This window comes from Macrotis lagotis, chromosome 2 (assembly GCF_037893015.1).
Source record: "Macrotis lagotis isolate mMagLag1 chromosome 2, bilby.v1.9.chrom.fasta, whole genome shotgun sequence".
In the NCBI taxonomy this organism is placed as follows: Eukaryota; Metazoa; Chordata; class Mammalia; order Peramelemorphia; family Peramelidae; genus Macrotis; species Macrotis lagotis.
Genome location: NC_133659.1, coordinates 176,247,067 through 176,260,065, shown reverse-complemented (window position 1 = coordinate 176,260,065; position 12,999 = coordinate 176,247,067). Strand labels below are relative to the sequence as shown.

Below are 12,999 nucleotides of genomic sequence, written 5' to 3'. Positions count from 1 at the left end.
ATGTAGGTTATAGAAACAAAGATATTAATAAAATTTATTTAGGAAAACAAAAGGAATAGGAAATAGAGGGAACAGCAAATAATCTGGATCACTCTGAAAGGACTTCTTTGAACCACATTATGAAGGGTTCTATATACCAAAGAAGTTAATGTTTTATTCTAGAGGAAATAGAGAACCATTGAGGCTTACTGAAGAAAGAAATTGTAAGTCAGACCTCTCCTATGTGAATATCAATCTAGCAGCTATGTAGAGAAAGGACTCAATAGAAAAGAGCTTGGTGGTGGGGAAAGATTTACAGAGATTTAGACTTTGAATTTTCAATTGTAATTTTAGTGCCTCTTGCTAAAATATGTTCAGCAAGATGGTAAAGTTGGTCTAGCGAGGGCTTCTATAAAATGTGTTTTGATCTTAGTATTAAAAAATCTTTATCTGCTACTTCTGAAAATTAACAGAAAATAACCTTGTGTCTTTCAAATCTTTGCAGTTTCATCTAAGCTGTCAATAATACATTCATTTCTAGAATTTACTTGGAACCCACAACTTGGGAAGAGTTTACTATGAGCCCATTAAGGATCGACATGGAAACATCGTCATAGTCACTATCAGAGAGGTGGAAACACTCTATTCATTTTTCAATGGTAAATGGATGCAGATATCAAAGCTACAGAGCCAGAGAAAATCGTTGTCAACTCCAGAGGAGCCAACAGCCCTAGACATCTTAGTTATAACTATCCAGGTAGTGTTTTTTTTAATTTACTTATATGCCTGTAATTTCAAACATTCTTGAACATAATAATAAAATTACATTACACTTGTTACATTTATATTACACCAAAATATGAAAATTACATTTGTACACCATAGTATGAAATCATTTCTTCATACTTTATATCATTTGATCATTATAACAAATATTATTATCCCCATTGCATAGATAGGAAAACCAAACTAGTCAAGTGATTTACCAAAATTCATTGTAGCCAGTGAATGTTGGAGGTAAGATTTGAATCCAAGTATGTTCTGACTCTAAGTACCAAATTAGATACTACAAGCTTCCAAACTGGAAACATAGTGTGAGCTTAAAAGTTGTAAGGTCAGCAAATGAAAGATGAAAAAATAGATCACATCCCACCATCTCAGCAATGGCCTATAATGGGACTTATTACACAAGCAAACCTACCTTTATGTCCCAATGTTCCCCAGTTTTGATTGTTTCCTCCACTCTACAAATTCCCAACTTCTCTCCTGAGTCAGATGGGCCCATTCAGACAATTATCATTTGACCCCTAACCAGGTACTTACAAAAGTAGTGGGAGTCCCTCAACATTCCTTCCTTCTATCAGACAGAACAAGTAACACAAAATGAAAAGGCATGGATGGGTTGTAATCTTCATAACAGAGTTCATCTTGGCCTTCAATCCAAATTCATTCCTTTTCCAAATTTCCTTATTATTTAGAGAGTATCATTATCCTTTGGTCACCTGGGTATACAACTTTGGCATCATCCTCCATCCCTCATTTTTTCTCAACTTGCATATCCAATTACATTATTATTATCAAGTTTTGTCATTACTGTCATGGCCTCTCTTCCAAATATCCCCCTTCTCTTCACTTGCACAGCTACCATCCTACTTCAAATCACCATCACATTTCACCTTGATGATTTCAAAGAGTTTTTAATTGATCTCCTGCTTCAGATTATGCCATCTTCCATTCTGCCGCACAGAGTGATTTTTCTTAAAGACTGGCCATATCATTTCTCTATTCAATAAACTCTAGTGGTTCCCTACTTAATCTAAAATCAAATATCATTTCATCTTTATCTCATGCTGTTAAAAATTTCTACTTTGTATAAGTTTAATAACATATTTATTATTATAGTAGTATATGATTATGATATATAAATAAGTATAAATATATTATGGATTGAAGTACATAATGTGTCCAACTATGGCTAATCACACCAATACAAGCTCAGTAGGCTCTCCCACAGGTTGGGGCATAGGGATCTTTATGCGCAAAGATGTTTTTGTTTTTTGGGTTTTTTTTTTAGGTTTTTTGGCAAGGCAAATGGGGTTAAGTGGCTTGCCCAAGGCCACACAGCTAGGTAATTAACGCCACCTAGCCGCCCCAAAGATGTTTTCTTGACAGGAGTAAGCAATCAAAAATTGTTTAGAGACTACCACACTTTACCAAGAACTTTAAATATCAAGAGAATAAGTCAGGGTGAGAAGTAGTGAAAAGCACACATTCAACTTTATTTCAAGGCCAGAAAACCTGCAACCAGAATCTTGAAAGTATCCAAAAAAAAAGAGTCCTACTTTCCAATGAAAACTATAATTATAAAAACAACAGCAATAACAATAATAATAATAACTAGCATTTATATGGTAATTTACAGGTTGCCAAGCATTCTATACTTTTTTCATTTGATTATCCCAAAACTTTATTCTCATTTTGCAAAAGAAGAAACTGAGACTGAAAAGTTAAGTGACTCACCTAGGGTCACACAGGTGGAGTCTAAGGCATAAATTTAATTCAGGTTTCTCTAATTTCAAATCCAGGGTTCTATCCACCATGTCAATTAATTCCTTCCCCACATCCAGGAGTAAAGAGAATTGATACTCTTTGCAGCCCTAAATGACCTTTATTAAGCATTAGATACTTTGCAAAGACTGCATAGTCAAAGCTCCTATCCTGTTCCCTTGGAAATCATAATCTAAGATGTAAAACTTTAGATAGGTAAATGGGTATAGGAGCTATGACTGGTCATAGGAAAATGACTTCAAAACAGAACTGGAATATTTTTAGAGATTTTAGTCAAGAAAAAAATATTGCTTTTTACTGAAGATAGGCCAGAGAAGAGCACCCAGAATGGGGAAGGTCTTTCAGTGAAATTCAGATGAAGGAACTAGGGATGCTGGGAGATATATGACAGTCACTCTCAAATACTTGAAAAATTATCTGATGGAAAGGTTATTGGGTTTATTTTTCTTGGCAGAACTAGGGGTACTATGTGAAAGTTACTAAGGATGCAAATTTAAACTTTACAGGAAAGAAAAACATGCAAACAATGAGTTATCCAGTAGTAGAGTGGGATGCCTTGGAGTGGGGGTAGGGTTGAAGGAGAGAGGAGGTAGCAACTTACCGACTCTTCATTAAAGTTTGGAGGTCTTTGAGCAAATCCTGGATGAGCAATCATCAGGTAGATTGTAGAGTTTTCTTCAGGTACAGGATGTTCTCATTTACTGTCGAGGTCCTCTCCAATGCTGAGATTTTATTTTTATTCTAAACTTGTAACTAGGTAATAACAGCCTGTATGGGGCAAAGGCATTGGTGGAAGAGCAAATAAAAGATAAGAGCTTTTAGATCAGGACTATGGCTACAAAAGAAAATAATGCACTATCGATTTTTTTAAGGTAGTGGAGTTAAATGATTTGCCAAGAATCCAAGAATCACATAATTTAGTAAGTATCCAAGACTAAGTTAGTCAATTAATTAGCCAGTCAGTCAACAAGCATAAATTAAGTATCTAATATCTGCCCAGTACACTGGGGATGGAAAAACAAACAAAAAGAAATACTTCTCTGCCCTTGAGAAACTTACATTCTAACAAGGGAAGACAACGGATAAAGGGGATCTGGAAAGCAGGAGGGAGGTTTTCAGAGCCAGAAGAGGAACTAAGGATGACTGGTCTAAAGCTCTTCCTCAAAATGAAGATTCCAGGAGAAGACAATTTCAAGGATGGGAGGTTGTTCGAGAATTAAAAAGATTGCAGGAATAATTCACTCTGTCCTCTGGAAATTTCAGATTTCCAACAGTGCTCTTATCTGACACTACCACTTGCTAATATACTTCAATTCATTGATTATATATCTTAAAAGTAGGAAGAATAAGGAGACCTTCAGTAGGGGTATGTGCTATGAAAGATGCTTCCTAGATTAGAAATGCTTGCATCATCAAACCATCCATAGCTTCTCACCTCATTCCTATTTTGATTCTATTCTATCATCATCAATAATAAAGTAGGTAAGTAAGTAAGGAGGCCAATACAAATTGGAGATATCACAAAAGGGGATGAACAGAGGCAGGTTTTTGATTTTGAATGTGTTTTTCCCCTGTGTTTCCTTTAAGGAAACATAATCACTCAATCACCAATTATTTATTAAGCACTGATCTGTATTAGGTACTGTGATGCTAAACTCTAAGGATAGAAAGAGAGATAAAAGCCAGGCCCAGACTTCAGAGACTTTATATTTTAATGGCGTATACTTGCACTTATATGTATATAAATATACATGTGTATATATATATATATATATATATATATATATTGTGTGTGTGTGTTATGCTAAACTCTAAGGATAGAAAGAGAGATGAAAGCCAGGCCCTGCCTTCAGAGATTTTATATTTTAATGGAGTATACTTGCATTTACATGTATATAAATATGTGTGTGTGTGTGTATCTTCAATTCTACAGAGAGTGTAAAAAGTACACAGAGAGGATGTAGAGGACAAAGGAGAAAGAAGGAGAAAGGGAGAGAAAGGATGAAGGAGAGAGTATATATACATATATATGTATATATATAAATATTTATACATATATTTGTATACATATGTATATGCATGTATATATCCATATGTTTTAGAGTATATACAGAGTGGAGAGACAGAGACAAAGAGAAAGACAGAGGGAGAGAAAGAGACAGAGAAAAGGAGAGAGAAGAGAGAAAAGGTAGATAAGAACAGAGAAAGAGAAAGAATGAGAAAGAGGAGAGAAAGAAGAGGAGGAAGAGAGCGGAGAAAGAGGGTGAGAGACAGAGAGAGAGAGAGAGTATGCAAAATATATTTAGAATAAATGGAAGGAAATGGCCCTAGCAGCTAGGGGAACCAGGAAAGTCCTCCTGCATACAGTGGAGATTCAGCTGGGACTTGAAAGAAGCAAGGATGGGGCGGTTAGATGGCATAGTGGCTAAAGCACCGGCCCTGGAGTCAGGAGTACCTGGTTTCAAATTCGGTCTCAGACACTTAATAATTACCTAGCTGTGTGGCCTTGTGCAAGCCACTTAACCCCTTAAGCCTTGCAAAAACCTAAAAAAAAAAAAAAAAAAGCAAGGATTCCCAGATTCCAAGAAGTGAAGGTGAGGTGAGGATGGAGAGCATTCCTAGAATAAAGGATAGTCAGGGTAAAGACACATAGACTTTGAATTTGATACTTTGTACAAGAGAAACAGCAAACAGACTAGTAGAAGCTGAATTGTAGAGTAAGGGAAAGGGGGGAAAGAGCTGGAAAACCCTAAAAGAATCAAATCTCTAACCTTGGTCCCATTAGCACCACTGGGTCTGTTCTAACCAATCAAGTGATCCAACCCACTAATCTATTTAATCCCTAGCCAAAGGGGTGCCCATTACGAGTGTTTCACTTTTTTGTTTTGTCCCGAGCCCTGACAGCTATAGCATGGGCCAGGAAGACTAATTGGGAAAAAAACCCAAAGCCTCTAGATTAGACTTTATAGGATTCTGATTCATATGAAATTGATAAAAAAGGCAGAGGAAAATCACACCAGCTCATTTGTAGATTTCTTTTTCATCATTTATAAACACATGCTCAAGGAAACATTTAAAAAATCATAATCAATTGAACTTTTACGGGGTGACTAATACACTAATCCCCAAAGGAATAAACTGAGGTCTGGACTACCTTGGGTTTTCAGTATTGCTCCCAGAAATACCATTCAGGCCCCAGCATGATATAATACCTGGTTTCTGCTAGACTTATTCCATTAAAAATGTGTTACAGGTGCAGAGAAATTCCAATCTGGGCAAAGGTTGTTAGAGAAGGAGACCAAAAATAGAGGCAGGATCAGGTTTCCACCCAGATCCAAGTGGAAAATTTACCCCTGCTGACTGGCACATTCCTGCCTGATGTCGTTTTCTCTCTTCCCCTCTGAACCCTCCCCTCATTTTGCCCCACCTCTTTACAGGTCATTTTCTTGGGGTATAGAACCTCTGGGGCAGGTTTCCAGGCAAGTGTCTGCACTCCTGGAAGTGAGGTACTCATTATGTGGCAAAGGGCCTGACCAAGTCTCAGATGTCAGCATGAAGCTGGCGATAAAGCCTAGTGACTTCCAAGGTTCCAGGCAGCTGGACAGTCCCCAAAGTGCCACACATAACCAGTATAAACTCTGCCATTTACCCCCCCCATCCACCCTTAAAATACATACACCCCCACAATACCCCAGGAGACCCTTAGCTACTTGCTGAATTTCCTAATGAAAGTGCCACCAATTGTGGATTCCATGATAAAATAGCCCTATTCAGGTACCACAAGTTTCAACAGGACTATTACCATGGTCACAGTGTCATAGTTACCTTGTTGCACAGTCTTCTGAGCTTCATTTTCCTCATCTGTAAAATAAGGATAATACTCAAACAACTTCTCTTCTGGGTTTCTTGTGGCATTCAATTTAATATGCATTTATTAAGAACCTACTAAGTTCAAAGTGGGTGCAGTTAGATGACACAATAAATGGAATACTGGGCCCAGAGTCATCCTCTTGAGTTCAAATCTGACCTGAGACACCTACAAGCTATGTGAAAAATTATAGCATCATAGATTTAGAGCTGGAAGAGACCTTAGAGACCATCAAACCCGACCTTTCATGTTACATATAAGGAAATTGAGACAAAGAGAGGTTAAGTGATTTGTCATGAGTCCCATACATAGTAGATATAGATTTGAATTCAGGTCTTCCTGATTCTAGGTCCAGCACTTTATCCAAACTTCAACTTCCATGCTATCCAAATTTCAACTTCCATGCTCTCCTTTTGCCACATCATCCTTTCAGTCTACAGTACTTTTGTTGATTGACTGATTGATTGATTGGCATAGTATGTCTGCCTATCTACCAGGGCTTTCAGTATATTCATGATATTACCAAGTTATTAAACATCTCCCCAAACATGCCCCCCCCCAAAGAGCAACCTCTTCAGACCTGCTCTTTCAGTGACAAAGCTTTTCTCCCTCCTTCATACCATACCCTTCATCCCCTCAACCTCCAGCCACATCTCAATTGACTTGATTCTCTGTGTCCCATTACAGGACAAGTTGATCTATTAACTTGATAAGTCTGTCCACTGCACAAATGTTTTTAATTTCATTAAGGATATCTCCCAGACTCTGCTGCTTTGATCCAAAGAAATGGCATCAATGACAGGCATTACAGATAGCAGACTAAGTCAAACACATTAAGATCAGCAAATCTAACCTGAGGAAAATTATAGTAACATAGATTTAAATTAGATTAGATGCTTTTCAGTTACCCTCATATCTCATGACATTATGAAAGAAATTATATATATTTATATAGACCAGTACTCCTAAAAAATAATTTATATGTTTATAGCTTGATACTAATGAAAGTCATAAGAGTTAGGATCAGAAGAATCTTGGTCATGGATCCATCACATATTGACTGTGCTACCTTGGATAAGTCCCATGAATCTCTATTTATCTTTTAAATAGGGATAATATCGTATGGGTCAAAGAAGAGAAATGCTGGGAAAATGGCTTGCAAACTATAAAATCCTATATGAGTATGTAATTTTAGTATTCCTTCAATTCTACAAGCAAATCATATCAACAATAATAGCTAAGCATGATTTAATATTTGAAGATTAACAAAGCAATTGACTTCTATTAAGCCATTTGATTCTTATAACAACTCTTCTGGGTAAATATTAGTATTATTTCCATTTCATACAAGGAAATCTAGGCTCAGAGAGACTTGTCCAGGGTCCCATGCAGTACCAAGGGCATGCTTTGAATTTCACCCTGACGCCAATGCTCTGTCTGCTAAGCCTTGCTTTGTTGGTGGTGTTCAGTTGATTTTCTATCATGTCTGACTCTTTGTGACCACATTTGAGGTTTACTTGCTAAAGATTCTGGAGTAGTTTGTCATTTCTTTTTTTTATTTAATATTTATTCTCATTTTGTACAAATAATTTTTATACATTAATAAAATATTCTTGTTTAAGAGTAAACGAAATACCCCCACCCCCTATAAATATAGACTCACTTGAGCGATAAAGTAAAGGGGAGAGAAAAAAATTAAAAATTAAAAAAAAATAATAGTAATAATTGTAGGTATGGCCAGGTGGTGCAATGGACAGAGCACCAGCCCTGGAGCCATGAGCACCAGAGCCCACTTCTGGCCCCATACACCCAACAATCACCCAGCCGTGTGACATGCAAGCCACCTGAACCCCACTGCCCTGCAAAAAAACAAAAAAAGAAAAAAAAAGACACAAAATAAAATAAAATAGTAATAATAATAGTAGGGGTGTCTGGGTAGTGGACAGAGCATTGCCCTTGAGCCAGGAGCACCTGGGTCCAAATCTGGCCTCAGACACCCAATGATCACCCTGCTATGTGGCCCCAGGCAGGCCACCCAGCCCCATTTGCCCTGCACCCCCCCAAATAATAATAATAATAATAATAAAATGTGCTTGAGTCTTTATTCCAACACCAACAACTCTGTCGTGGATGGATCACATTCTTTATGATAAGTCCATCACAAAAATTACTTCCATAGTTTTCCAACGTTGTCATTGCTGATCGCAACTCCCTCCTTTTGTATTTCTCCACTACCATGTACTATATTTTCTCTCTCCTTTCACTCTGACTCTGCTGTAGGGTAGCTGAGTGGTGCAGCAGACAGATCCCCAGCTCTGGGGCCAAGAGGCCCTGAGCCCCCATACCACCCCTTAGGCCCAGCATCCACCTGGCCCAATGGTCCCGGACAGGCCTTACAATCCCAGCACCTTGCAAGAAGTAAAAAAGAAAATGTGTTATGTCTGACCACTCTCCCCCCATGGTCCATCCTCTCCTCCATCACTCACATCACCCCCCCTTCCCCCTGTCCCCACCTCCTTCTTACTCCAGATGTCTATACCCCATTGAGTATATATGCTGTTTCCTCTCCTAACCACCTCTGATGAGAGTGAAGATTCCCTCATTCCCCCTTGCCTTCCCCCCTTCCATATCATTGCAATAGCTCATTGTAATAAAGAAAAATTTTATTATATGAAATATCTTGGCCTATTCCCCCTCTCCTTTTTCTTTCTCCCATTACATTTCCCTTTTTTCTATTGACTCCATTTTTACACCATATTTTATCTTCAAATTCAGCTTTCTCCTGTGCTTCAACTATAAAAGCTCCCTCTACCTGCTCTATTAACTGAGAAGGTTCATATGAGTATTATCAGTGTCATTTTTCTATGCAGGAATACATGCAGTTCATCATCAAGTCCCTCATATTTTCCCCCTCTCCTCCAATCTCTATGCTTCACCTGAGTCCTGTATCTGAAGACCAAACCTTCTGTTCAGCTCTGGTCATTCCAGCAGGAACATTTGAAATTCCCCTGGTTCATTGAAAGTCCATCTTTTTCCCTGGAAGAGGACATTCAGCCTTGCTGGGTAGTTGATTCTTGGCTGCATTCTAAGATCTTTTGCCTTCCAGTATATTATATTCCAAGCCCTATGAGCTTTTCATGTAGTTGCTGCTAAGTCCTGTGTGATCCTGACTGCAGCCACATGATATTTGAATTGTGTCCTTCTGACTGCTTGTAATATTTTCTCTTTAACTTGGGAGTTCTGTAATTTGGCTATAATATTCCTAGAGGTTGGTTTTTTGGGATCTCTTTCTCAGGGGATCAGTGGATTCTCTCCATTTCTATTTTGCCCTCTGCTTCTAGAATATCGGCAATTTTCCTGTAGAAATTCTTTGAAAATGATGTCAGGGCTCTTTTCCTGATCATGACTTTCAGGTATTCCAATAATTTTTAAATTATCTTTCCTAAGTCTGTTTTCCATATCAGTTGTTTTGTTCAATGAGATGTTTCATAGTTTTTTCAATGAGATGTTTCATATTTTCTTCTAATTTTTCATGTTTTTTGGTTTTGAAGTATTGAGTCCTGGATTCTCGTAAATTTATCAATCTGCCTGAGTTCTATTCTTTGTCTGAAGGATTTGTTCTCCTCAGAGAGTTTTCTTATCTCTTTTTCCATCTGGTCAATTTTGCTTTTTAAAGCATTCTTCTCCTCAATAACATTTTGAACTGTTTTATCCATTTGACCTAATCTGGTTTTTAGCATGCTATTTTCTACAGCATTTTTTTGGATTTCCTTGACTAGGCTGCTGACTTCATTTTCACGTTTTTCTTGCATCTCTCTCATTTCTTTTCCCAGTTTTTCTTCTAGCTCCCTCATTTGATTTTCAAAGTCTTTTTTGAGCTCTGTCATAGCCTGAGCCCAATTTCTGTTTTTCTTGGAGTCTTTAGATGCAGGAGCTTGTGCTTCCTCATCTTCAGACTGAGTATTTTGATCCTTCTTGGGCTCCTATGCAAAATATTTCTCAATGGTGTTTCTCTTGTTTCTCTGCTTGCTCATTTTCCCATCCTGAGCCTTGTTTTGGGGTGCTTCCTGAGCTTTTGGGACACTCCCACAAGGGTCTCAGTGTGTGAGGCTCTGTCCTCCCTCCTGGTCTGTGAATCACCATATGCACCCCTCTCTGCCACAGGGCTGAGGTGGGGGGGGGGGCTGCTGTTCTATGGAGGGGCCTAGATTGCGATCAGGATCTGAATGTGGTCAGAGCCCCAGAGTCCTGTTCCAGGGACAGAGCTTGGAAGTCTCTCTCTCTTCACTCCCCTCCCTAGGTTCAATGGGCTCATGCCCTGAGGGCTCCTGCTTACCAGCTCCTCCTGCTTCTGTTTCCTGGAACTGGGCTTAGCTGGCCATGCTGCTCTCTGTGTGCCCTGAGGGCTGGGCTTCACGTGCTCGCTCTGGCAGAGGTCCCCCCACTGTTCCCCCAATTTGTGCATGGTACTCCCCGGGGCATAGGTCAGGAAACTCCCCCGCTTCTGTGAGCCCCGGCTGTCTTAAGTTCTTTCACTCTGGCAGGCCACCCCTCTGGCGGGCTGCCCCTCCAACCCTGGGGAGCAGAGCCTTTCTGCTCTTTTCCAGGTTACCTTGAGTAGGAGAACTGCCTTGTTGGGTCCCTCCATGGGTTCTGTCTCTTGAAAATTTAATTAGAGTCCTTAGCATATAAATTTTATGAGAGAGCACCTTAGACACGATCTGTTCTTGTCGCCATCTTGACTCCACCCCCTCTCAGTTTGTCATTTCTTTCTCCAGCTCATTTTACATATGAGGAAACTGAAGAAAACAGGGTTCAGTGACTTGCCAAGGGTTACACAGCCAGCAAGTGACTGAGACCACATTTGAACTCATATCTTCTTGACTCCAGGTCTGGCACTCTATCCACAGTACTACCTATGTACCCCATAAATATTTATGCTGAACCTTTAACAATCAGCTGCCATTAGAGCTGACTTCAGGACATCCATGGTTAAATGACTTGTCCAGGGTCACATAGCTACCAGTCAGAATGTGAAAGTCTTCCTAAATTCAAGGACAACAAGAACTATACTGTATAGCTGAAACTCAAAATCCAGGAAACAAGTGAAATCTGCCTTCCACTCCTACGTCTTTCCTCCAAATTAAACGGAGTAGGAATCTCTGATGAATCAAAGTCATCTGACTCAAATGAATTACAAAGAACTGGAATATGTGCCTGCTGAACTAATGTCAAGCACCTCTGACAGATCATTGTAAATGGGAGTAGTGTCCACAGATTACACTGACACATTGCCTAAGTGGTGTAATGGACTGAGTCCTTGTCTTCACATCAAAAAGACCTGAGTTGAAATCCTGATTTAGACAGTGACTCCCAATTTGTAAAATGAAGATAATAATAGAACCTATTTTCTCAGTTTGTTATGAAGAAAGATGGAGATGATACATCAAAAGTGCTTTTCAAACCTTAAAGTGTATAAGATATTAATAATTATTGTTGTTCTTTAATGGGTTCTATCTTTGCAATAGAGTGTGAGCCCTCTCTCCAGTGCCAGAGATTATCTTCAAATTTATTTTATGTAACTTTCCCCCTCTATCTATCCCTGCCTCTCCCATGGAGCTCAGTACACAGTAATAGGCATATTAATACTTGATTATGTACACAGACTGACTCCAAGAAGAAACCAGTCTTACCATAGATACCTCACAGAATCATAGACTCTCAGAGTTGGAAAGGATACACCACATAAGTCATCTAGCCCAACCTATTACTAACTATGAGTTCCCTCTAAAATATACCCAACCAGTACTCATAGAGCAGGATTGCCAAAAGCTATATTTGGTCAGATACTTAATTAATTCACCCCTGATTAGCTACTAGATTTATTGAATTTTGAATCCCACCTGCACTTGCCTTGGCAACACCATAACAATATGGTCCACTGACTGGAGGTTCTCCACCCCTGTCATAGAACCTCTACTTGAGAAGAGACTCACCCCACCAAGCCAGTCTATTCATTGTCACCATATAATTATATTTAGGAAATGTTTCCCTACCACATATGATTTCATTGAAATACTAAGAAACAAGTAAAATCTGTCTTCCACTCCTACTTCTTCCCCAAATCAAACAGAATAAATCAAATCCCACTTTAATTATCTTTCCCCCAACTTCTCCCCATTCCAAATTGTCCTAATACTATCAAGTGTACCACCAACTTCCAAATTACCCAGACTTGCAACCTGGGTGTCATCCATGATTCTCCCCCCCCACGTATCCAATTTGTTGTTAAGTCTTGTAGTTTCTACCTTCCCAACATCTCTCTCTTATGTACCCCTTTCTCTCTTCTGTCAGTGCCACCACTCTGACTCAGGCATTCATTACCTCACTCCTAAACCATAGAAATAACCTGGTGGGTCTCCCTACCTCAGGTCTTTACGCACTCTAGTTCTTCTACTCAACTATCAATGACCTTCCCAAAATACAAGTCTGGCCATTCCTGACTCCCTATTGCCTAAGATCAAAGACAAAATTCTGTTTGACTTTGAAAGTCATCCTAACCTGCCCCCTTCTAATTTTTCCAC

General features: G+C 39.0%; 1 protein-coding gene and 1 long non-coding RNA gene across 9 annotated transcripts in view; one reads left to right on the top strand and one right to left on the bottom strand.

Annotated features, from left to right (window-relative positions):
- ANKFN1 (ankyrin repeat and fibronectin type III domain containing 1) overlaps positions 1-12,999 on the top strand; it is a 503,865-nt gene that overhangs the window by 448,996 nt on the left and 41,870 nt on the right. For all 4 annotated transcript variants that reach the window (XM_074223663.1, XM_074223664.1, XM_074223666.1 and 1 more), the window contains one exon: positions 521-736. In XM_074223663.1, coding sequence (XP_074079764.1) covers positions 521-736 — 216 coding nt within the window. The remainder of the gene's footprint in view (positions 1-520; positions 737-12,999) is intronic.
- Positions 1-12,999, bottom strand: part of LOC141513644 (uncharacterized) — a 131,184-nt gene that overhangs the window by 117,003 nt on the left and 1,182 nt on the right. For all 5 annotated transcript variants that reach the window (XR_012475844.1, XR_012475843.1, XR_012475845.1 and 2 more), the window contains exons 2-3: positions 6,373-6,408; positions 3,149-3,315 (exon numbers count right to left, since the gene is read on the bottom strand). This is a non-coding gene — a long non-coding RNA (uncharacterized LOC141513644). The remainder of the gene's footprint in view (positions 1-3,148; positions 3,316-6,372; positions 6,409-12,999) is intronic.